General features: G+C 56.6%; 2 protein-coding genes across 2 annotated transcripts; one reads left to right on the top strand and one right to left on the bottom strand.

The window, feature by feature from the left end:
• Positions 1 to 3,889: 3,889 nt before the first annotated feature.
• Positions 3,890 to 14,993, top strand: LOC121168287 (growth/differentiation factor 10-like). Its single transcript, XM_040998228.1, has 3 exons — positions 3,890 to 4,208; positions 12,427 to 13,394; positions 14,802 to 14,993. Exons 1-3 carry the CDS (start codon positions 3,890 to 3,892, stop codon positions 14,991 to 14,993), a joined length of 1,479 nt encoding a protein of 492 aa, XP_040854162.1.
• Positions 14,994 to 19,480: 4,487 nt separating this feature from the next.
• Positions 19,481 to 22,953, bottom strand: LOC121168288 (growth/differentiation factor 2-like). Its single transcript, XM_040998229.1, has 2 exons — positions 22,602 to 22,953; positions 19,481 to 20,412 (listed from the first exon to the last, which is right to left on the bottom strand). Exons 1-2 carry the CDS (start codon positions 22,951 to 22,953, stop codon positions 19,481 to 19,483), a joined length of 1,284 nt encoding a protein of 427 aa, XP_040854163.1.
• Between the last annotated feature and the right edge of the window lie 2,039 nt (positions 22,954 to 24,992).

Here is a 24,992-nt window from a genome sequence, read left to right as displayed (position 1 = left end):
CTGTCCTTGATTATAAAGTCCTTTGTGCTCATTATTGCCCAGATTTATGACAGCCCAGCCCTGGCAGCCTGGGGAGGCCCTGGGGTTCTGTCTCTAACGCCCCACAGCTCAGGCCCCTAACAAAAACAGGGAGTCCTTCTCATGTCTTTTGTCCTCAAGTCTGAGAGCTTTGAACATCTACATGCGAAGCTGTAAATCACTCCTGTTGTCCTCAGCCAGAGATGCACACGCCACGGATAACAGCGGAGGAGTCCATCCATGGCTGTTCACTGAGGGGACACCCCCTGCCATTCCTTGCCCTTTTAGGTCCTGGTCCTGTGCATTTAGAACTGCAAGAAGCAAGTCAGGCAAGACCTTCTGCCCAGATCAAGTCTGGTCCACTTTAAATGCACTCCAGGTTCTTTGAGCCATAAAAGTAGTAACAGTCATCAGTGTAGCAGACAGCATCACGCCCCTACAGCCTTCCCCACAGTTCTCACAGAATCCCATACTTGGGAAAAAGTCAAGACCCAGAGGATGCAGGGAATTGGTTGAAGGTCACATGGCCACACGCACAGGGTCATACCGATCCTCTCACTTCCAAGAATGGGCTGATGTGAGGCTACAGTCCCAGATGCAGAGCTTAGGGGCTAGGACAGGGCCCTCTAGATGGGTGCACTGCAGACTGCCAAAAACATGAACCATTTCTCTTGGGGATGTTTCGTTGGATGTGGACTCAGGGAGTTCTCAGTGAAGCCAGGTGAGCTGACGCTTTACAACTATCCCAGGCGCTATTCTCTTTTACCCGAATTCTGTCAACTGTGTGCTTACAGTTCACCATATTCCCAGTTCCCTGGGTGGAAAGAGGGAACCATAAAACTCCCAAGAGCATAGCAGAGAGGACTGGAAGACAGAGGACAGCTCCCTGGGCAACATCAGGGCAGAGAACATGTGCCATCCCAGTTGGCTAGTTCAAAACCTCGGTGCATCTTCCTCTTTCCCCAACCTTCCTCCCCCACCTGTAGGCAGGAGTCTCAGGGCTGTCATTCTCCCGGGCTCTGGAAGATGCTACAGGAAGGCATCCGACTTGACTTTGGAGCAGGCACTTACTCCCCACTCCGCCATCTCAGCTCTTCTTCTGAGTTGCCGCAGCCCTAGCTATTAACAACAAAACAGTGTTGCTGGCAAGCTCCACAATTGGCTGTTTTGCAGGCTGGGAGTCCTGTTCGCAAGGGGCTTGCTTCATAGGCATTATCTCTTGCCTGGGCGATGCTGAGCCGAGGGAGGGAGGGGGCATGCTGGGAGCCGGCGAGGATGTGACCCAGTGTTAATCTGAATTGCTTTACCAAACACATTTTTATCCCATCATCTCGGCTACATGAAAGGAAGCCATGGCGTTCCAGTGCCCGGGACTTTACAGTCCCGCTGTTCGGCAATAAAATGAGGCAAGAAATATTAGCCGTCCCTGGCTGAGACCTTAATTCTTTCTCCCTCAATGTCAGAGGATCGGTACCCTACAGGTTTTAGTGCCTGCTGAAGCCGGCGACCCTTGGGGGGCTGCCTTGAATGGAGCTGGGGGAATGAGTTAAGGACGGCCCAGGAGGATTTCACGGATGGGGATCCCGAATAGCTCAGCTTGTGCCGGCCTCCTGTGGACTCCCCCAGCCCCCGCCCGCCCCTCCTTTTCACGGGCTGGGATAGTGGATGGCCCCAGCAGATGGAGAGAGGGGGAGGTTAGCTTGGACAGTGTGGGTTAGGAGCGTTCTGAGGGAGTAGGGGGGTGGGCACGGGAGAAGCAAGAACTGGGGGTGAGATTGGGGAAGGGATCAACAGATGAAAAGTCCCCACCATCAATAAGACCCCGGGGCCAGGATCAGATCGCCTCATGTCAGGTTTAAAGAACAAACGAGAAAGCCCATGAGGGGAAGTGGAAGACGGGGGAAGCAGCTTGGTTTTCAAAATGAAGACAACACTCCTTCCAGGCTGAGACTGCCAACAGAATGGCCTCACCCCTGACGCCCACAGCATTGGAGGAATTCACACCGTGGTGCACTCCGACGCAAGCTGCGTTCCGGTCACTTTTTCAACTTTGGCGCTGTGAGTCCACCAAAGGAAAGCAGCCCTTTTGGCTCCTGGATCCCTGAAGTTTGAGAGCAAAGCGGACAGAGCATGCTCAGGTTGGCAAATGGTGCATGTTTTGGGGGTGCAACGGTAAACTTAGGACCTGCCTCGATCTGAGGGCACCTTCTCAGAAGAAGGTTTCTCTACCTGTAACGCTAAGCCTAAAACAGTTATGAAGGAACCAAATGACGTTGGAATGCAGTTACCAAACACATTTCAAAAGACAGTTTTGCAATATGTAACACACGGATATGCCCCTATCTGGATGCAACAAACAAACAAAACGTCAAAATCCACACCAAGGAAGGATCTTGAGAGAGTTCCTGCAGAAAAATTACGGTAAAAACTGCACATAGATTTCAAAATCGCTTGACATCTAAAAAAAAATGATATTTTCATTCCACAAACTTTTTTGAAGTATTCTTTTTATGAATTCCTTAACCCACTAGGTCTGACATGTACTGCAATGTTAACGCTGCAAAGGGCAGAAAGGGAATTTTAGCAAAGAAAGAACAACCCTTGGATGATAGGAATAAAAAAAAGTTAAAAAAAAAAAAGTATGATGGCTGCGTTGGTTTTTAAACTTTTGTTCTGAGAGGTTAGAGAAGTAAAAAATGAAAAAATGGGCTTATCTGAAATGGTAGATTCCAGGGTCCCTGCATCCTTGCCAACCGGAAAACTCCAACCGGGAGCCCTCAGCCGCAAGTGGCGGTCAAACCCGCACTTCACCCTCACATCCTAAAAAAAAGCCCAATCTCTGCTCTGGCTCTGATGGGGAGACTTTCAAAAACGCAAAGCTGGTTGTTCCTCACGCGGTCCCTGTGTCTTCATGTCCACCGTAAGAAGGGCCTTGGATGTGTTTGGTGACCCAAGAAAGGGCCCTTTACCCAGCTAATTCAGAGCCCGGATCAGGGAGCTGTGCTCACGGACTGGCTGGGTGTGGGGCCAGGGCCTAGCTTCACAGAGCCTGTCTGCCCAGGGGGAGGACACACACTGGCTCAGAGGCAACTGGGTGTACACACACACACACACACACACACACACACACACACACACACGCCTTCCCAGTCTTCCTGGGCGAGCTGTCAACTTGCAACCACGCAGCCACCGCATGCCATCACAGGGGCAACCCGGCAGGCGGCCCCCTCCAAAGGCTGCCCAGCCCCCCGCGCTGCCCCGGGCAGGGCTGCTACAGCGGCGCCTACACACGGGAGCCGGCCGCGGGGGCCCGGGCTCGGGTTCCAGGCCGGGGAGCGCGCTGGTCCAGGCTCACTCCCGCGCCTCCCACCCTTGGGCGTGCGCCCATAGACAAGCACACACACAGACACACACGGGGCGTCCAGGCCAGAGACGGCGATCGACGGGTCCCCCGGTGATCTCGGGGTGCGCAGCCGGACACACCAGCCCCCACCCCCAAGGGCACCACGGACCGCCCCGTCCCGCCCCGCCCCGCCCCCTCGGACCCGCCGAGCCTGGCGCTCCGTGGGCTGCAAACTTTGTCCGCGCGCGTCCGCCCAGGCAGCGCGCCGGCTCCTGCTCGGCTAGATTCGGCTCCGCGGGGCTGCGAACTGCAGTGACCCCCGGCCGGGGACACGAGGGGCGTGGAGGCACCGCGCTTCCTGCCGACCATCCTGCGTGGATCTTGGGACCCAAAGCCCAGCGCCCTGCTAGGCGCCCACTCCACCCCCGGCTGTCCCGAGTGCTTTCGCGTCGCGGGGTTGGGCGGCCACCTCCGGAACGCCCGCGCTCTTCTTCCTGGGCTGCAGTCCTTCGCTGCCACCGCCCCACCATGGCTCGTGGCCCTGCTAGGAGGGGTGCGAGGCAGCCAGAGCCCCAACTGCTGTCGCTGTTGCCCCTGCTTCTGCTACTGCTACGGGACGCGGGCGGCAGCCACATGGCCCCTGGCTGGTCCGCAGCGCCCGCCGCGGCCACCGGCATGCCAGGGGACAAGGACCCCCAGCCGTCCCTGGGGGACGCAGCGGCTGCCCTGGGCCCTGGCGCGCAGGACATGGTCGCTGTCCACATGCTCCGGCTCTATGAGAAGTACAGCCGGCGGGGCGTACAGCCCGGGGGGAGCAACACGGTCCGCAGCTTCCGTGCGCGGCTGGGTAAGTAGAAAGAGCCTTTGGGCGCCTTGTCCCCCCCGCCCTTTTCTTCCCTTAGTGGCCAGCCTCATCCTGGCGCTTCTGCTATCTGCTCTTTCTTCTGCTCGTTCATTCATTCATTCTTCCATTCACTAATGATTCGGGCTGCTGTGAGCCTGTGGTGGGTAGGTTCACCTGAGAGCCACATAATTCCTGCCGAGAACACACACCACCCAGACCACACGGGGATCTGGGGCTGGGAAGTGCCCTGATCCCTCCGGGCAGGTGGAGGCGGGGTCGCCTGTGGTGGCCCTTGCTGGCTGAGGAGGGCACCCATAGGTGGGCACCAGGCAGCCCTAGCAGAAGGGTGGGCTCTGGATCCAGGCACCAGGCAGGAGCCTCCGGAGGAGAGGGGTGGGGTGGGGGGAGCACCTGGTGGTGATGACTGTGGCAAGGGAAGCACAGAGAATCTAGGGTACAGGAGAGTGAATGTGAAGCCATTCAGGCTTCGAGGGTTTGAGGCAGGGTCCAGCAGCTTGGGCTGTGGGTGTAGCACCCACTCCTTTCTGGTGTGGGACAGGAGCTAGGCACAGGCCACTTGTGGAGAAACGGAGGCCAGCTATCCCAGCAGGCCCTGGGGGTGGACAGAGTTGAAGGCGCAGCCTGGGTTGCATGGGTGGTAGGAAGCCCCTCGTCGTCATGGTGACCGTGCAAGGCTGCAGAATGTGGTTCCAGAAAGTGTGGGTGGGGGTCCTCTGCAGCCTGCTTGGGGCAGGAGGAGGAGGCCATTCATCGGGAAAAAGCCTCTGTCTTCATGCTTCCGGGAGTTGGAGAGGAGCAAGACCAGCTTTGGGGGTCAGACAGTCTGGGGTCAGACCTCTTATCAGCTGCTAACAGAACTAAGGGGGCATCAGGGCAGCATCCGATGTGGGCAGTTGGGTCTCCCATGGCTGTGGGCGCGAAGCACCTGCCACAGAAGGGCTGCAAGCCCTGAGCCCCCATGGGGCAGACTTGTTGGCTCCTTGTCCCTTGGCTGCAGGCCAACGCATCTAGCAAGCAGTGTTTTTCCTGCTCCCTCTCAGCTTCCACTGGGGTCCGTTCCCAGAGCAGGAGTGTGGAGTGGAACCACTACCGAAGCATCTGTGCCGAAGTGCTCCAAGCACTCCTCTGTCCCGTGGGGATGTTCCCTGGGCGAGGACAGAGCCTTGGGCTCAACACTCAGGGCTGCCAGGGGTTGAACATTGACCTTGCTCACCCACCCATTATCTCAGTCTCCAGAAGCCTTGTGGTTGCAGAGGAGACGCGAAGTTGGCAAGGTTCTTCCTGCAGCCACCGGGATGAGCATCCCTTGGCCCAGCCTCTGGCTGCAGCCTGGCTGTGGCGGGAGGTGATTCTGTCTTCATTTTGTCGACTGGGGTAGCGTTTGGGGTGTTGTCCCTCACAAGGTCCAGGATACAGGATCTCACATTGCACACCTCTGGTGCGGTTACTGAGCCTCCTGCACAAGGGCCGTGGCAAAGCCATTCTTACACTCTCTCATCCCCATCACAGTGATGCCCAGGCCCTGGTAGAGGTCGAGGGGAGCAGAGAGCTAAGGAAGTCAGAATTCTAGAACAATCTGGAACTGTCTGACAAATGTCTCCTTTTTTTTTTTTTTTTTTTTTTGGAATGCGGAGATGAATGTGGGCACGAAGCCCAGCTTCCCCAGCTACTGGCTATGTGCTGGGCTATACACTGCAGATCTCTGAGCCTCCATGTCCTTGTGGGTGCCGGGAGGAGGTGAGAACTCCAGGGAATAAGGTGGGTTTTATGCTTAGTGTAGGGCCAGGGGTTGCTTTCTTACTCTGTCCCAATGTGCAGTGTGCCTACAGGTTTTGTTCTGTTAAGATTTCTTTATTGCCGCAAGAGTTGAGAGGCAAAATGACAGAAGCAGAAGAGACAGAGACAAAAAGAGAGATCTCCCATCCACTGGTTCACTGCCCCCAAATGCCTACACCAACCAGGACCAGGTCAGAGCAAAGCCATAGCCCCATCCAGGTTGGCCACGTGAGTGACAGGGGCCCAAGCATTAGGGCCATTACCTGCTGTCTTCCCAGGCGTGTTCACAGAGAGTTGGATTGGAAGTGGAAAACCTGGGACTTGAACCCATGCTCCTGTTTGATGGCTCAACCCCCGAACCAACATGTCTGCTCTGTGCCTGTTTCTTGGTCTGGTGACCTGCCTGAAATGAGGCAGGAGCCTGAGCAGAGCTCCCCTGGTCTCATGAATGGGACCACTGGTGTGGGGCTGCAGCTCTGGTCTGGACTGGTTGTCTGCTGCCTCAGTGGGTGACACCTCTCCCCCAAAGATAAACATATCTATCACAGGGACGCTTGGTGCTGCATCTGTTGCCTGCCATGAAGCCAGGTCCCCGGTGCAGCCCGTGAGTCAGACGGCAGGCTCCAGAGCCGATTCTGCAACCAAGGTGGAGAGCTGTACTTGGCCGTGACTTTGGATTTTTTTTCACTTGTGAAATGGGGCTCCCACTGCTCCCTTCCTGATGGAGATTTTTGTAAAATAAACCGAGACACGTCAAGTGCTTAAAACCATTCCTGGCACACCTAAATGTCAACAGTGTGCTAGCTCTGACCGTGCGGTCCCCTCAGCCCTCCCTCCCTCCTCCCCACTGCTTCTAGAAGCTGAGCCTTCTGTCCCCTGCTAAATCTACATCAGTGGAGAGTGAGCCCTTGAGTCTAACCCGCTGGGGCTGGGTTGGACCGTTCACTCCTCAGCTCCCACAGAATGACCTGTGTTCAGCCTGAAGCCTAGCCACTTGCCAGCGTGATCCTGAGCTTAGTTCATCGTCACTAATGTGAGCAACACTACGGCCATAGTCAGGTACATCTCAGCTCCTAGCTCTTCTCTAAGCACCTTGCTGGTGGTGGCTGGTGCTATGAGCTGGAGGACACAGCTGTGCCCAAGGTGCTGGCCTTGCCCGGGATAGCTCGTGGGAGGTGTGACAAGGCTGAAAAAAGCAGGCAGAGGAAAAAGGGCTTGTGGGCTCATGGCGCCGTGGACCTTGGGAGATCCAGGGAAATCGCCACAGAGTAGGTGAAACCCGGGGAGACTTAAAGGGCAGGTACAGCATTGCCAGGTGTAAACATGAGGCAGCCCATGGTGCATGGGGAACTGCCAGGAGTCTGGCTCTGGTGAGGAGCTAGTATGAAGGGAGAGAGGTGGGGGATAGACATGGGTGAGCAGGTTGCGTGCAGGCCTTGGAGCGGACAGTAAGGCAACATCTGCTGGGCATGCATTTGACAGACGGCAAGGAGGGGGAATCGAAAAGTGGTGCAGGAAATGCATGAGTGTCCAGGATCATCTGAAGCCAGAGAAGACTGCAGCAAAGAATAGCATCTCTAACTACACACTCAGCTGCAACCAGAGGGAAGTGAGTTGGTGACAGTCAGAAGAGAAGTCAGCCTTGTTGCACAACACTTTGAAATCCCTAGGTTTTCCATAATACACATTTTCCATGGACTTTTAGAAGATTCTTTACATGCATAGATTTGGTACCAAAATCTGTCTTCTCTTTCAAGAGATATTGATTTGAAAGGCAAAGAGAGAAAGAAAAGAAATTAAAATCCTCCATCTGCAGGTTCACTTCTCAAATGACCACAATAGCCAGTGCTGGACCAGAATGAAGCCAGGAGCAAGAATGGAATCCTGGTCTCCCACGTGGCTGATGGGGGCCCAAGCACTTTGTCTGTCTTCTGCTGCCTTTCCAGGCATTTTAACAAGAAGATGGATGGAAAGTGGAACAGCTCAGACTTGAGCCAGTAGCAATGACACAGGGGACGGCTTCATGCACTCTGCCACACACCCTGGTCTCCTTTCATCAAAATCTGAAATCCTGTTTTCCAAGAAATTACTGAGTATCCTCTTACAATAATATGGTGGCATCACTGCAGCCATAATATATAAAAATGTGTGTTCTTCACCTATCTAGATTTCATCTGAGTGCAATCAGATTCTCAAAGCATTCAGGCAGACCCATGGCTGATCTCATTAGATATTGCCTCTTCCCATTACTGGCCTTCCTGAGCTGTTTGCCATGCCTGTGGGCCTTTTGTTGTTTTCCCACAAGCACTACTACTTGTCTTCAATGCTTGTCTTTTTTTCTTGCTGATTTACAGAAACTCTTTACATAGGAAAGATATTAATATTTCATGTCTAATAAGTGATTGGCTTTTTAAAAGTTTTCTTATTTGAAAGACGGAGAGAGCTTGCATCTGCTGATTTAGTCTCCAAAGGGCCACAACAGCCAACACTGGGCCAGGCCTGAGCCAGGAGCCCGGGACTCCATCCAGGTCTCTCACATGGGTGCAGGGACTGTCTTGAGTCGTCTTCTGCATCTTTCCCAGGTGCAGTGGAGCTGGGTGCACTGACAGAGCAGCTAGTACTCAAACCAGCACTCTGGGATGGTGGGCTCACAAGTGGTGGCTTAGCGCTGGTCCCTGGATGATGCAGTTTTGAAGCATGGAGGTGACATAAGAAGGTGTCAGAGTTCTGAGGTTCCTGTGGTCATGGAGGTCAACTCCTCGACGAAGCTTCTGGCATTTGGGGTTGCTGTGCAGACACAGGCAGCAAAACCAACAGGGACTGGGGATTGGATAGAAGCAAGAAGGGACGGAGGAGAAGAGGGAGGGCAGTCCCCTGGAATAGGAGGGATAGTGACGTCCCCTTGGGGCTGGAGTCCAGGGAGCGGTGGTGTGTCCTGGAGGTGGTGCTGGCTGCTGCAGCTGCCTGACCACCGTGTCCTCCACCTGCCCTGGGCGCTAGGCATCGTGCCGTGAGCCAGAACTGCAGAGCTGCACTCACAACTCGAGCAGGTACATACAGATACCCATTTCCAGACGAGGAACTGAAGCACAGAGAGGTTCTCATAAATCACCTGAAGCCCCACAGCAAGTCAGCGATGCACGCAGGCGTTCAGCCCAGCCCTAGAGTCTGCTCGGAAGCCAATATTTGGGACATGTCAGATGTGTACTGTTCTTCATGGCCACCCTGGCTGGTCCACCACTGGCTGCCCCCGGCTCCTCTGCCTATCAGTCACTGTGGTGGCCATGTCAGGGGAAATTGATGAAGATACTGCTCTGCAGGTGGCTTAGCTTTATAAATAAATATAAACAGATAGCTTTATAAATAGCAGAGCTGGGGCACATGGGCCAAAGCAGGCCAAGGTGTGCCTTGGGATGCCAGAATGCCATATTGGAGTGCTGCCGGTCCAAATCCCAGCTGCTCCACTTCTTGTCCAGTTTCCTGTTACTGCACCAAGGAAAACAGCAGGAGATGGTCCAATACTTGGGCTCCTGCCACCCACATGGGAGACCTGGATAGAGTTCTTGGTTCCTGGTTTCAGTCTGCCCAGCCCTTGCTATTGCAGCCATCTGGAGAGTGAACCAGCAGATGGAAGATTCTCTCTCTGGCTTTCAAATACATGTATCTTTTTAAAATAAGTAAATATATAAATGGCAGAGCTATCTGAGGGAGCTGCTCTTGGCTGAGGCTTGGCCAGCAGAGAGCCTGGGGTGTAGCCTAGGAGGTCCTTCCCCCCACTGCAGTGCCCTCAGAAGGAGGCTGAGCGCCCAGCAGATGGTCAGTTAGTGGGAATTGCAGGGATACACAAGGAGAGCTGCCTGTCTGAAGAAGTTCCATGCCTCCTTTCCTGGAGAGCTGGAGCCCAGAAGCATCTCAAAATTGACATGCACTTGCAAACCACAGGGCACTGCATATTCTGTCCATTTGTTCTTAAGGACACCCAGTTCACAGCCAAAGTGCGTAGGGTCAAAGAGCTCGGTCTGAGGCTCAGCCGGGCCCGCCTCCACTTCCAACCTGCTGTGTGACCTGGAGCCTCTCTTGTCTTCAAAGTCCCTTGCCTATTCACTGTGAAATGAAGAATTGGGCTTGCAGAATGTCCAGCAGCAGGTGCAGACACAATCCTGGAACTCAAAGCTCCATTACTGGACAACAGGCTGTGCATCCTACTTGGGAAATCCCACATCACAAATGTTATAAAACCCATAGTTCCTTCAGTGCCTCCCCATTCCCCAAAATAGGAAAATGCCACACCGGGGCTTCAGGTGATGTGCCCCAGTTAGAACCCAGACACACCCGAAACATTGTATAAACTCGCCTTCAGGCTGTGTGTGTGTCAGGTGTATACAAACATAGACAGACGAATGTGGCCATGGCAGAGGGACAGCACTGTGCTGGGGATGAAGGAGAGGTGCAGGCAGCACAGATGGCACTGCCCACTGGGAAAAGATGACATTTATGTTCAGTGTCAGTGGAGGGCTCTGAGCTGGAGGTGGCCTGTGGTTGGCTGCACCCAGCACTCTGGGCACCACCTGGACTATGTGAAGGTGTGGTGTGACAGGGACAGTGTCGATGGACCTTGTCAGTATCACTGGGCTCCTTGTTAGGCTGTGTCTCCGTTGATCACTGCTGCTTGGTCCCCAGTGGCCCTGTGCTTGGAGTGGGAGCTTTGTAGATTTTTATTTTAAGAAAGCGTGAGGGCTCTGCGCAGACAGCTAAGCCACCTCTCTCATGACTCTTGAGGCGCCCTCCCACTCGAGCCTGTTGAGAGATCAACCCCAGGAGCTGGCTGGCACATGAGCTATTTGAAGGACACACTTGCCTCTGCTGTGCCAGCTGGGTGCCGGCGTCCAATACCACTACTTTCCAAACTGCGCTGATGGTCACAACCCATGAGGTCTGGTTGAAATAGGGACCCAAGCTCATGATGCCCCCAGGCCCGGTATGCAAGTGTGCCTCAGGGCCCTGGGCTCCCACTGAGGGACTCGTTGCCTCCCTAGTGGGCGTGTCCTGAGGATAAGGTTACATGGAAGAGTGTTACTGGAGCTGTGACCCCCACAGAGGTGCTTCCGTTTCCCTCCTTTATGCTGCCCACGGTCCCTTAGGAGTAGGGGAGAACCCCTGGGTGACTCTTGCCTTCTCTTCCCATAGAAGCAAAGAACTTAGAACCGAAGGTTTGGGTGGAAAAAAAAATCCCAGCTGATGTGGTGGATACAGGGGTCAGAGGTGCAACTCCAACCCACATGCCGTGGGAAGCCCAGCGTCTGGCACATACACACACACACACACACACACGCATGCTGTCTCACACATGCACACTCCCCTCCAGGCTGAGAGCTCTCTTTTTGGGGTTCTACCATGGGTGGAGGTAACAGGGGGCAATGGGAGGGAGGGCTGCCCCCCCACCACTCCTATCTCCTGCCAGTCTGCAACATCAGAGGGGGCACCAGTGAAGACTCCTGTTCCAACCCCACGAATCCCAGAAAGGATGTGGCCATGGCCGAGAGCCCATGCCCATGCTGGGCAGTGCTGGGACTGTGGAGCCTCTGGGAAGGGGGCTGTCCAGCCGGCGGTGGGGGGAAGCAGAGGCTGCAGCCTGCCTGAACCACACCCTGCAGGTGTGTTGGTTGAGGGGGTCCCAGGCAGGACAGACCACTCTGCCCTAGCATCTCTTGGTGGGCGCTCCGAGGCAAGTGCAGGGGACTGCTCTATTGCACTGTATCTGGGAGAATCTTATGTGTCATGCCCATGATGGCATTCAACCATTGACAAACCTAGCCTCTAGAAATAGGATAGAAGTGTGGGTCACAGGGGCTGCTTAGAATCAGGACTGGCACCCAGCCTGACCAGACCACCCTGGCACCTAAGGCAGGGGCCCTGGCCATGTGTCCAGTAACAGGCAGACAACTACAGGGGGCAGAGCAGGTGCTAAAGACCTGCTGTGTCCCACCCTCCCTCCCCCTTCTTCTCCCTTCTGGCCTCTCTCTCTTTCCCTTCCCCTCTCCTTTCTCCTCCCTTCTCCTCCCTTCTTCCCGCTTCCTTCTTTTGCCCTCTTTCCCATCTCTTCCTTCCCTCTCCCTCCATTTCCCCTCCCTTCCTTCTTTCTCCTTCCCTTCCCTTCACCTGCCTCCCTTTCCTCCATCTCTTCCTCCTCTTCCCTCTCCGTTCGCCCCCCCTGCTTCCCCTCCACAGTGGGACTTTACCAGTCCCTGATGTCCAGTGTGTTCACTGAGGACACCGAAGGGCGTGAGCACTGAAGGTGCCCAGCACCAGGCTGGGGTGTGTCCTGGACTCCCAGCCCTGGGGACCCTGGATGGGGACCCAGGAAGCAGGAAGCAGACCCCTGGAAGACGCCCACCCCAGCTGAGCTGTGTCCTCCCCCTTACAGAGGTGGTCGACCAGAAGGCCGTGTACCTCTTCAACCTGACGTCGGTGCAGGATTCGGAAATGATTCTCACGGCCACCTTCCACTTCTATTTGGAGCCGCCACGGCGGTGGCCCCAGGCACGCGGGGCTCCCTGCCCACCTGCCCGAGCCCAGGGTACGTCCTGCCGCCCTCAGGCCCCCGGCCCGCCGGGGCGCCTGCACCTGCTCTTCCGCAGCCTCCCACAGAACTCTGCCACGCAAGGGCTGCTCCGCGGGGCCCTGGCCCTGGCTCTGCCACCGCGCGGCCTGTGGCAGGCCAGGGACATCTCGCCCATCGTCAAGGCGGCGCGCAGGGACGGCGAGCTGTTGCTGTCCGCACAGCTCGATGCCGCCCCAGCCGCAGGGGACAGGAGCCCGGGGAGCCCCAGGCCCCCCAGCGCGCACGCGCCCTATATCCTCATCTACGCCAACGACCTGGCCATCTCGGAGCCCAACAGTGTGGCCGTGACGCTGCAGAGATATGATCCCTTCCCAGCCGGAGAGCCCGAGCCCCGGGCGGCCCCCAACAGCTCGGCGGACCCCCGCGTGCGCAGGGCTGCCGCCCCCTCCTCCTCCGCACAGGCCCTAGGGCCCCTGCAGGACAACGAGCTGCCGGGGTTGGACGAAAGGCGCTCCCCAGCGCACTCCGGCCCGGACTACCACAAGCACGAGCTGTGGCCCAGCCCGTTTCGGGCGCTGAAGCCGCGGCCGGGACGCAAGGAACGCCGTAGGAAGGGCCAGGAGCTGCTCGCAGCAGCCTCGCAGGTGCTGGACTTCGATGAGAAAACGATGCAGAAAGCCCGCAGGAGGCAGTGGGACGAACCCCGCGTGTGCTCGCGGAGGTACCTGAAGGTGGACTTCGCCGACATCGGTTGGAATGGTTGGATCATCTCTCCCAAAGCCTTCGACGCCTACTACTGTGCTGGCGCCTGCGAGTTCCCCATGCCCAAGGTAGCGCTTGCAGTGGTGGCGGAGGTGGGGAGGGGAAGGAGTGCTCTGATTCTGGCCCTCGCGGCCTCGATCGCCTCACCTGTGAAATGGGAGCAAATAATGCCCTGTGTCTGCTCCAGGCAGAGGGCTGATAGGCCGAGCTGGCCAGGCAGCACACGGACTGGCTGAGTTGCACCGACTTCACCATCCAGCTCAAGGCTGGGACTCACGGGCCACGACTTAAGATTCGGCAAGCCACACACAGCACGCAGGGCTGCCTTATGCATGGCTGTCGGATCCTCCTCCTCTTTCCAGACTCCATTCGTTCCTCTCCCTGTGGTCTGGGCCACAGCGGGCTGGCGGCCCTCCATGTCCCCGTTTCCTCCCTGCTTGGCTGATCTGAAGCCAGGTACTGCCTTGCCTTCCTGAAAAGGAAGTGCTGCATAAATCCAATGTGGACATAAATAAATTGGCCGGCAGGGAGAGAACCGGCCCCAGGACACACGAGGGAGGCCGATGCACCTGCTTGTGTGTTGCAGGACAGCTCACAGAGAGGCCAGATCTGCTGTGACATCTGGCTCTCAGCTGGCTGACCCCGGGGTGCATCTTAACAGCTGGCTGGCCACCAGCCAGAGCTGTGTAGGTGTGGGTGGCCCTGCTGTCCCCCACGGTCACTCACACAGACACCTCCAGGTTCTCCCTACTCCCTGTATGGTGCTGAAAGCTAGCCATGGCTAACTCCAGCTGCTTGTCAGCAGCAGGCTAGGTCTGCGACCCAAGCACCTGCCTTAATTGAGCAATCGCGGGGAGGGCTTTTTCCATTGCCTATTTCTCTGCTTGTCTCATCGGAGACGCAGAGAGAAACCTCCCGGCTGCTAATTCACCCCCAGCCCCCAGCCCCAGAGGCTGTGAAGCCAGCCATTCCATGCAGATCTCACAGGTGGGTGGCAGGAACCCAGGAACTTGAGCCCACACCTGCCACCTGCCTCCCACAGTGTGCGAGGGCCCCTGCTGAGCCAGACATCTGCCCCTACTTAGTTCAAGCCTTGGTGTCCTCAGTGATAAAATGACGGTCATGCGGACCCCCCTGGAGTTGGTATGACGGAGACTCGGGACGCTACAAGGTAGAAACACCTCTGAACTGTCAGCTTCCAGGGGGGCGGTCACCCACACGGCTCAGTCCCTCCTTCCCCTGCTCAGGTCCAGGCGCGCCCTGCCGTGTGCAGTACGCGGGCGCCCCCGAGTGGCCAACCCTGGGTAACAGTCGTGCGATCCTGGGAAAGCCAGAAGAGAGGGTAGTTTAGTGACCTCGCCCAGACCTGGAACAGAGGCAGAGGCAATGCAGAGCAGGTTCCCCGCCGGCTATAGGGAGTGAGTGGGAGAGGGCAGACAGCTGAAATAACCCTGCCATCTCCCTCTGCCTTGCAGGTCGTTCGTCCGTCCAACCATGCCACCATCCAGAGCATCGTCAGGGCTGTGGGCATCGTGCCCGGCGTGCCAGAACCCTGCTGTGTCCCCGACAAGATGAGCTCCCTGGGGGTCCTTTTCCTGGATGAGAATCGGAACGTGGTTCTGAAGGTGTACCCCAACATGGCCGTGGAGACCTGCGCCTGCCGCTGACGAACCCAGGACTGCAGCGGCCTGATTTCAGGGCCAGGACCTGGCTGGGGGATGCAGCCGCAGGGCACAGGGCAGCCCCGGTGAGAGGCCTGCCTGGGCAGGGGGCTGCCTGCCATCCTGTCCCATATGGGCCGTGTCCCCATGGTGCTGCTGTGCTCCGCTCACCACACTGGGAAGAGGATCTGCTTGCTTCCTTCTCCGTGGGAGTCGCTCTGCGTGATGGCCACTTGAGGCCACTGCCCAGTGACTGGGGACACGGGGTGGGGGGTCCCCACTGTGCTTCACGTGGGTGCCTTCCTGCCGACCCTGCTGCGTGAGCTCCTATACATGCAGCACGCCCCTGTAGCCCATAGTGGTTCCCTTTTTCTAATCTTTATTTTTATTCTAAAGCCAAAAGGAGGGGAAGCTGACATCCCTCTCCACAAAGAATCGTGGCTGGTAGGAGTGGTTGATTATTTGCGTCTGGAGGAGATGCGCCTACTAAAAAGTAACCAAGATTTTCTATTTTTATAAATTATACTGTCTATGCCGTAGATGGTGGATGGGGCGTGTTTTTGCGGAGAGCTAATAAATTGAAGACACAAGGGTATCTTGAAAATCTATTACCCATTCTTCCAAAATACCCAAGGTTCTCCCACTGCTGCTCCCACACCCAGAAGCGGCTGGATGCCTCTTACCCTCCTGAGCTCATGCCAAGCTCCAGACACCAGGGGGAGGGAGGATCCTGTGCCTTTGGGTCCTCCCCATCCAGGTTGTCCAAGACTGGTGCCCAGGCAGGACATGGCCCCAGGCAGACACTGCAGCTTGCTGGGGTCCCCTCGCCTCGCTAACCCCAGAGGGGACACCTGTTGATGGGGCAGTGTCTGTCTGAAGCATTTAAAGGAACACCTGAGGCTGCCTGGGCAGAGATCTCTTACACGGGGTCCTTCAAGCCGAGGACACAACATGAGCAGCCTGAGGTCGCTGGTGGTCCAGATGTGGCTTGAGGGGATGGGGTTTCCTTGTCCAGCCCTCCTCCCCTCGGCTGCTTCCTGACTTGCCCCCGTGCCATCTACATGGCCCATCTGCCACAGAGCCTGAAGCACTTCTCATCCAGTGTTTCTGAAGAAGAGTCTGAAGCAGGTGCATCACAACCAGGCTGGCATGGTCCGGGCTGTCCACAGAGGTCACTGCGAAGCTGCCAGCCAGCTAGGATATTCAAGAGGAGCGAAGCAGCCCAGGAGTCTGCTTAAGCATATGGCTCCTGAAACCAGGCTGGGTGGGAGACACAGGCAGGGGCTGGGTGCTGGTCCCTACCCTGCGGGCACCTGTGGAGTTCACATCACAGCTCAGTCAGTCTGGCTGTGGAGTCAAAGAACTGTACTTTCGGGGTCTCTTGTTTCTAGGCTGCCCGAAGGCAGGAGGCTGGGAGCCGATCCCCACTTCTCTGTCCCCCTACAGGGTCTAGAAGCTGAGTGACCCCTCAGGGAGAGAGGTCCTAGAGTGCCCCCCGCAACAGGACCCCGGCATGAGCAGCTGCTCTGGGGTAAGGGGATGGGTTTCAGGATGGCGACAGTCACCTCCCTTCCCTGCAGCTCCTCCTCTCCATGACACTCTTCTTCCCAAAGATTCACCTCTTCATTCCCACGGGATCTGGACGTGGGACTGAAGTGTCCCTTGGAAGGCACTGTGGTTAGCCTGTCAGCTTCCTGAGCCAGGTTACCATGCCCAGTTCTTTGAGGGAACATGTCAGGCTACAAAGGAACAGCCAAGGGTACCCTGAGTCTTGTGGCTTGGTTTGATGCCAAATCATTTCTTCTGTATCTTCACTCCTTCTTCTCCCCACCCCCTTCCTCCCTCACAAGCTCTTCTTATCCAACCACCCCCTTTCCATTTTGCATCAAGACGGTGTGTCCCGTGCTTTTACCATCCTCTTCCTGGCATCTCGAGTGGGACCTCGTGGATCTCCTTGGATGCCTGCAAGTTCCTTAAGTGCTCACTACTGGGTTTCTGGGGGTGGGGAGAGCAGGATGGGAAGCTCCCCCCATCCCCACTCCTCCCAGGGCTCATACCTAGTCTGGGGAGGAAGGCACCCAGGGATGTGGCATGAGGGGTACTCACATGTGTATTCGGAGGAGGGGAGCTGCTGTCATCAGCAAGTTCCCTGGTTGGCAGAGCAGCAGGCACTGGTTCCTCACCCAGACTGCTAGTGAACTGGCATGCCCTCCTCTCCCCGCTCCAGTCACTCCACCACCCACCTGGAGACCAGGTTTAGAAGGGAAGGTTTAGAAGCTACATGTCTGTTCATAGATCACCACAACCAGGCTGTGTCAGCTGGGATGCCCTGGCTGCCAAGGCCGGTGCGGCCAGTGTTAACCTGGAACTTCCTGGCTGGTGACCACCCACCCCATAAGTGTGTCAGGTACTGAGTGTCTAATGGTAGAGTGCCTCTGCCTATGGCACCAGCATCCCATGTGGGTACCAGTGTGAGTTCTGACTGTTCCACTTCCCATCCAGCTCCTTGCTAATGCAGGGAAAGTAGCAGAGGATGGTCCAACTGCTTGTGCCCCTCAGTCCACGTGACAGACCTGGATGGAGTTCCAGGCTCCCAGCTTTAGCCTGGCTGAGAGTCAGTTGTTGTGACCATTTGGGGAATGAACCACAGGCCGTGTCCATCCTCTCTGAATGAGGGACTGAGCTAAGGGCTCACAGCTTTGTCTGCATTCAACTCCCTGTACCTGCTCGCATGAGGCTCGGCTGCCTGGAATTCAGGAAGGGTAGAATGGAGCTATGGGGGAGCAGGGTGTGGCAGGCGATGGCACCGGGTCTTCCCTTGGGGGAAGGTGGTACTTGCCTGCGGACCTGAGGGTGGGCAGGTTTAGGGTACACAAGGCCAGAGATGTGGGTTGGAGTTGGGTGGCACTGCAAAGACATTGGGAGAGTGCTACAGGGACGCTGAGTGGAGAGGACCCATGGGGTCTCCCTGCCCCCGCCTGGGGTGGAAAGACACACAGACAGCTGCCATTCTGCAGGTGCTCACACCCGCAGGGGCAGGCCCCAGCCAGGGATGGGCACACCCATGCAGATGCTGCCTGCCCCGACCCACCACTTCAGTTCAGGACGGCTGCGCAGGCATGCAAGGCTGGAGTGACCCTGGCCGCTCAATCAGAAAAGGCATTGCTCAGACACTTGAGTTTATTTCCAAGTGACACTGTCATGCAGCTGCAGCAGTGCAGGGCCAGGAAGTAACTAAATAAGTCCAGTTACTACATAGCGACACTTCATGGTGTTCTTGCACTAAGGGTGTCTCTTGGTTTCATGCAAACACAATCTACCGGTGGGAGTGGCCAGATGCCAAAACTTCATCTTCCAGGCCCTGCCTGGCATTTCAGACCCTTCCTCATACTGCTTTGTCCTGTGTATGACCAGGGGAATAAGTCAGGGAAGGCGAAGAGTCTGGGATCCTTAAGGAGAGCAGGCAGGTATGGGCGAAGCTTGTGGCTACAGACAAGATGGGAGTTCTTGCGGTCCCTCTCCCAGGCAGGCTAGATACCAATCACATGAATCCAGGATGCCAAGGAGGAGAGGCAGTGACGTTCCTAATGCCCAAGCAACAGCACTTTTAATTCCAACAAATTCACATCTCTGTTCCGACTCTCTCAAGGGAGCCCTCATGCTGGGGTTCCACAGGGTGCCCTGTGAGCAGGAGCAGGTGACCAGGGGCTGCCAAGATGCTAGCCGAATGTGTCCACCTGTTGCAGGCTACCAGAATCTGAGTCCAGGGGGTAGCAGGTACTCCTGACAATGGCACCAGGGGGCAAAGAAGCTCAGCCACAGTACACGGGAGAGGGCTGCTGACCAGCTCACTCGTCACTCGTTCTCTCTCTCTCTCTCTCTCCCCCTCTCTCTCTCTCCCTCTCTACTTGCTGCTGGGGCAGTCTGGGGGCAATGGGACTCAGGGGTGATATTAAAAAGCATATAGTCACAGGCCCCAAATGGACAGGCTGGACCCTAGACATAAAAGGCCTTTGCAGTCATTCTAGTGTGTGCTGACCAGGGCCCAGCCCAGCCAGGCTTCCCACCATCCACTTGCATGGGAATCCTGCCCCTGGCAGGTGCTCTCCAAGCTGGCACCTGGATTCTGTGTATACAGACTGGAGGTCAACATATCCAACATGCCGGATGGTGATAGCTAGCCTGACGCAACAACGGGCATCATGCCTGTTCGATTCTCTCCTGGGCCCCTGTAATTCCCATAGATCCCTGCCCATCTCCCCCATCTCCCACCCATTGCTGCTGACTGAATCCTTTTGCCACCTGTCCACTTTCCAATTGTTCCTCTTTTGATGTACCAGCCCTGCCAGGTGTTCTGTCTGCCCCCCCTCTCATTCCATCCTCACATCTTCCTGGACAGGTAAGCACCCTGGGGTGGGGTTGGGGCATGAGAGGGAGGCAGGCTCCAAGCTCCCCCTTCTGGAGCCCCAACTCCTGTCCCCCACAGGCAGCTACTACCTGCAGCCACACTCTGCCACGCTCATGCCTTCATAGTGGTATTTGAGGGTGGGCACCCCCATGTCGTCCTTGTAGAGGATGGAAATGGGGCTGAGTTTGGTGGGCACACAACAGGCTTTGCCCACCTTCGTGGGGAACTTGAGGTGTACAAGGGTCTGCACGATGGCATGTTTGGTGGGTGTCACGTCATCGGCCAGGGGGAAAAAGCAACCCCCTTGGCATTCGTAGGCATCATACTCCTTGGGTGCGATGATCCAGCTGTCCCAGCCGATGTCCTCGAAGTTCACCCGCAGGGAGGTTTTCTGGCAGTGGCTGCTGGCCCCGGCGCTCCGCTTCCGCCTGGCCAGGGATGACCCCGCGTGGCTGACCGTATCCACCTCCTCTTCCTCTTCTTCATCCCCATGACCATCGGTGCTCTTGGAAAGCTTCCTCAGCACGCTATCCTGCTCGTGGCCAATCATCTCTCTGAGCTCCAGCCTCGTCTCCTTGGTGCCATTGCTGCGGTCGTTGGAGAAGACGACGAAGAAGGGCAGGTTCTCGGAGGCCGGGGGCACGCTGACGTCCAGCTTGTCGCAGCCCTTCCTGCGGCTCTCCACCATCACCTCCAGCTTGTTCTTGCTCTTGTTGGCGTCTGCCCTGACCCACCGCTTCACGGCGCTGGACACCTCCAGAGTCTCCCAGCCCTCGTCTCGAATGTCCTGGGACACCAGGAAGCTCTTGGTCCCTGAGTTGCCATCCCAGGCATCCAAGACGTCATAGATAACCAGGCTTCCTTCCAGTGCGTGAGCAGCATCCACGTGACTTTGGCAGGAGACGTAGAGCCGGAGCTCGGCCCTGGTGATCTGCTCGTGTCTGGGGATGGAGATGTTGAACAGCAAGGTGTGTCTCTGGAAGGTGAAGCCGTCCGTGGAGGCTACGGAGATGGCATCTGAAATGCAAACACACAGGACAACCTAAGGACTAGTGGCCACTCACAGATGAGGCTTAAAGGCATCTCCCTGGCCACATGTACATAACCAAGGGGACTCTCACATCAAGACAAGCACACAAAGCACCCGATGGGAGAAGCTGCAGGCGTGCATCTAAAGCGAGGAGCCTCGGAGGGGACAGTGAAGGTCAATGTTAACCATCCACATGGGGTAGAAACCCTTTCGAATGACAAACCCCAAGCACAGCAAAAAACGGCCGATTTCTTTCCCTCACCCCACCCCTCCAGTGTTTGGTGGGAAAATATGTATCAGTCTCATGGCTGGGTCCCATCAGGAGAAACCAGGACTGCTTTCCGACCATGTCAGTGCCTCAGTTTCCTGTTTGCAGCAGCTGGCATGCTGACACAAAGGGCTAGGCCTCTACTGATGAGGCCGGCATTCCACTGCAGCACCAGTTCAAGTCCAGACTGTTCTTCTTCCATTCCAGTTCCCTGTTGCTGAGCCTGGGAAAGCAGCAGAGAATGGCCCAAGTGTTAGAGCCCCGGCCACTCATGTGGGAGACCTGCGTGGAATTCCAGGCTTCTGGCTTTGGCCTGGCCCTCCTTGGCCATTGCAGGAGAGTGAGCTAGAGACAGAGGATCTCTCTCTCTCTCTCTCTCTCTCTCTCTCTCTCTCTCTCTCATCTCTGCCTCTCCACAACTGTGTCTTAAATAAGCAAATAAATCTTTAAACACTTCTTTAAAAGATTGTTTGCTGCTGATAGTTGGCCATGAGCACGTGTCTGCTTTGCCATGGCTCATTCCCAGAGAGGAACAGAAGTGGCATGTTTGAGCACCTACTAAGCGCCAACAGCAGCCGACCCTCTGCTCTCCTGGTACCCAGCAGGCCAGACTCTGCCCCCCTTTTAGGCTGGTGACCCTGGAGAGTCCTGAGTCTCTCTGTGACTCCATTTTCCGCATCTGTAAAATGGTCCTCATCCTCCCTGCCTCCCAGCGTCAGGTTGAGGCTTAGACCAAGTGGTCTTGACCAGGCTCAGAGTAGTCAAGACTTCTGGGATTCCCCACATCTTCCCACCTGTACAGACTCCCTGCCTGCACCAACGCCCACCTTCCCGGGCCTCCCTGGCAGGCTGGGGTCCAGTCAGCAGCTGCCAGAGCATGCCCACTGCCCAAGCACCTGCAGATCTCCCAGAGTGAAGCTCTTTGTTGGGTTACAACGGAATTTGTTGGTTCTCAGAGGAGCCAGACTTTTCTCCCGCACTGCAGGAAGGCAGGCAGTTGTGCCGGCATTGCATCCTGGTCTCCAGTTCATGCTCTGCTGCCTGGGGAAGGAGGTCTGGCCTGGGGACTCCGCAGGTAGCTGCAGGTCTGAGACCCCTGGAGGAGAAAGGTTTGTGCTCCAGACCTTTCAGCCAGGGGCTGAAGCAGAGGGAAATGCCAGCAGAATCCGGCCATGGAACCTTGAAGGCTTGGTGAGCAGGGCGAGCTCCCCCTAGCGGCTGCAAGCTTCAGCGCTCAGAAACACTTCACCGGAGTCCACCACGAGGGCTTGTCCCTAGCCCTTCACCATCACATGGTAACTAGACACTCCTCAAGGCTTTCCCATCACAAGATTTTGTCTGTGTTTGCAAAGTCCTTTCATAAGGCAAAAGTAGGTATGATTGGAATTTTTTTTTTTTGCAGAGTTTAGAAATATCAAGGAGGCTTGCTTCTCACCTCTGGACAAATGCATGTTGTTAAAAAAAAAAAAAGCTATGCAGGAAGTTTGAATTTTACTTGTCCCCAAGTAAACGGTGGAGTCTGTCTTTACCATGAGGTCCCCTTGGAGAGCAGTCAGCTGGGGACTAAAACAGCCACCTACCAGCTTTGAAGTAGAGAGGGAGTGGGAGGGAAGAGAGGAAAGGGAAGAGGAGGGGAAGCACAGGGCAAGGATGGACATGGCACACTGGCATTCTGGAACACCGTCTGTGTATAGTGTGGCCCAGGGAAGTGAGCTCTACCCAATAGAGCCGCCCACGAGCACTTTTGAAGCTGGGGTGGGGGGCGGAGGGGAATGCAAAGGCCATGTTTTCATCTCATTTTGTGGCCATGAATTTTGATGACATGTGGCCCATAACTGCCTAGCCAGGCAGTTCCCCCCACCCTATAGACCTGGGGACCCCATCCCCCACAGTGCAACCCGACCCTACCTTCCACGCTGAAGCTGCGTACAATGTTGGAGGCGGGGGTGGACGACTTGTCCGAGGTGTACCTGTTGTACAGATCAATCATGTACTGCGGCGGCTCCAGCCTGGTTCTGTCCTGGGCGGGGACCCCACTCAGGTTGAGGCTGCGCAGAAAATCCACCTTTACGTTCTCCAGGAACATGCTCAAGTCCAGGGCGCTCCTGGGCTCCTGAGGCCCCATGCGAGGCTCCCCAAGCGAGGCACGGGCGTTCGCCCCCACTGATGCCCGACCCCAGTTCTGCAGTGGCTTCCCCTGCCCCAAGCAGGCCAGCAGGGACAGTACAGGCAGGAGCATCCACAGCAGCCCTGGGCCCATCTTGGAGGAGAGGGTGCGAGGGGCTGCTGCAGGATGTTAGCGGGTGCCAGGAACCGCCTGGGAGGAGTGGGCCCACATCCTGCCGCTGAGTGTAGTGCGGGGAGTGCCGCGGCCAGCCCTCTGCTCCCCAACTGTCCCCTGCTTGTAGCTGCTGCCTTGCTCAGAGCCTTCTTATCTGGAGGAACCCTCAGTTAATGAAGATTCTGTAAACACGGGGGGCGAACATGCCGAGTCTGTGGGAAGGACGCGGCCTCCTGGAAGGAATCTGCGAGCCCTAGGGGTCAACGCCCCTTAATTAGGATGCTTGCTTGTTTCCCGACCGGACAGCTCCATTCAGGGGACACTCCGTCTCCCAGGGCCGGGGGGCAGTGCAGGGAAGAAATCCAGGAAACAAGGTCGAAAAGTCTTCCAAATATAGAACCCCAAGTTCACAGCAGGGGGATGGGAACCTGCCATGTGGCCCCACGGCTCCCCTCCCTCTGCAGCTTACGTGCAACTTGGGGTCAGGGTGGATCAGGGTTGCAGTGGCAGCCCCCTCACTTTCTCCCCAGGCATGGGACCTGCAGCAGGTTGCTTTGACTCTTGGAGCCTGCCGTCCAGAAGAGAGCTGTGAAGCCTGAAGTTCATAAACAGAGAGCGGCTGTGGCATGGGTGTTCCTTCTGGCTGTGCCCGCCCCACCTCTGAGTCTCCCAGCTTTCCAGCTGTGCAGCAGCCCTGCAAATACACTTGCAGCCTACCAACCCTGGGAACCCCAACTTTCCTGCTGGTCTCTGTGTGTGCAAGAGTCCATGATGTCCTGGAGTGATTCTTGAATCATGTCAGCCAGCCCAGCAAGTGGGGTCATACCCGTCAGCTGGCAGAACCATGAAATCCAGGCAGGCAGCACAGGTGGGGATGACCTAAGACACCTGCCTGGCCCGAGGGTGCTAACAAACTGCGTCCCAGTGGACCTGGCCAGCAGGACCCCCAGGAACTGTGTCATCAAGCCATCTATTGCTAGCACGGGTGGTTTGTTTTTGCCAAGAAAGGGCTGTTGTTAAAAGTACTTGAGAGGTGTGCGTGGTGGTTGACACCAAGGAGAAGTTGCACGAGACAGTGGTCCAGGCCAAGCCAGCAGGGCTCCTGGGTCAGGGAGGGTCCCGCATGCTGTGGTGACACGTCCCTGTTGGGGGACGGTGAAAGCAGACACCCTGAGCGGCTGCACGCGGACAGAACTTGCTGTCCTCACTGTACTGCTTGGGGAGGGGGCAGGAAATGCCTGGGCATCGGTCCAGCCCAGTGCATGACTGTTACGGGTGGAGAGTGGGGGGAGGAAGACCCCAATGGGTCCAAGCTGAGGGGACACAGCGGCCACTGCCTAGTGTGACATGGCTGGGGGAGCTGCACAGGAAGGTAGGCAGCCCCCAGGGGAGTCCACCTTTATGCACTGAGGGCTGCCTCAGTCATGGGGAAATGCTGAGGGCGGCACTAGGTACGGCGGGCTATCAGTTAAAAAAAAAAAAACAAATGTGGGGTAGACGCGGTAACCTAGTGACTAAAGTCCTTGCCTTTTACATGCCAGCATCTCATATGGGCGCTGGTTCTAATCCCAGCGTCCCTGCTTCCCATCCGGCTCCCTGCTTGTGGCTTAGGAAAGCAGTCGAGGACGGCCCAACACCTTGGGACCCTGAACCCTCACCCTGAACCCTGAACCCTCTTCCGGGAGACCCAGAAGAGGTTCCTGGCTCCTGACTTCGGATCAGCTCAGCTCTGGCTATCATGACCACTTGGGAATGAATCACTGGATGGAAGATCTTCCTCTCTGTCTCTCCTCTTCTCTGTATATCTGACTTTGCAATAAAAACAAATACATCTTTTTAAAAGAGGTGACAAGGGCGAGCAGTAGGGGCCGTGATGGCTACCCTGATTAGGACACCTGCAGCACACCTCCGAAGGCTTGGCTTCTGGTCCCAGCGATGCTCTGGTGGCCAGCCAGCCAGTCGGTGGGGGAGGAATGGGGTGTAGGAGGAAGGCAGGACACGTGTGCTTTTTTAAAAAA

This window comes from Ochotona curzoniae, unplaced genomic scaffold (assembly GCF_017591425.1).
Source record: "Ochotona curzoniae isolate NIBS_2020 unplaced genomic scaffold, NIBS_Ocur_1.0 patch91, whole genome shotgun sequence".
In the NCBI taxonomy this organism is placed as follows: Eukaryota; Metazoa; Chordata; class Mammalia; order Lagomorpha; family Ochotonidae; genus Ochotona; species Ochotona curzoniae.
The sequence above is the reverse complement of the archived record's forward strand: the minus strand, read 5'-3'. Positions and strand labels throughout refer to the sequence as shown.

Excerpts from the sequence above, each read along its gene's own strand:
- LOC121168288 (XM_040998229.1), bottom strand. The coding sequence starts at position 22,953 with ATGGGCCCAGGGCTGCTGTGGATGCTCCTGCCTGTACTGTCCCTGCTG. Across the intron at positions 20,413-22,601 it reads ACGCAGCTTCAGCGTGGAAG|ATGCCATCTCCGTAGCCTCC; the intron begins GTAGGGTCGGGT and ends TTTGCATTTCAG.
- LOC121168287 (XM_040998228.1), top strand. The coding sequence starts at position 3,890 with ATGGCTCGTGGCCCTGCTAGGAGGGGTGCGAGGCAGCCAGAGCCCCAA. Across the intron at positions 4,209-12,426 it reads CAGCTTCCGTGCGCGGCTGG|AGGTGGTCGACCAGAAGGCC; the intron begins GTAAGTAGAAAG and ends TCCCCCTTACAG. Across the intron at positions 13,395-14,801 it reads GCGAGTTCCCCATGCCCAAG|GTCGTTCGTCCGTCCAACCA; the intron begins GTAGCGCTTGCA and ends TCTGCCTTGCAG.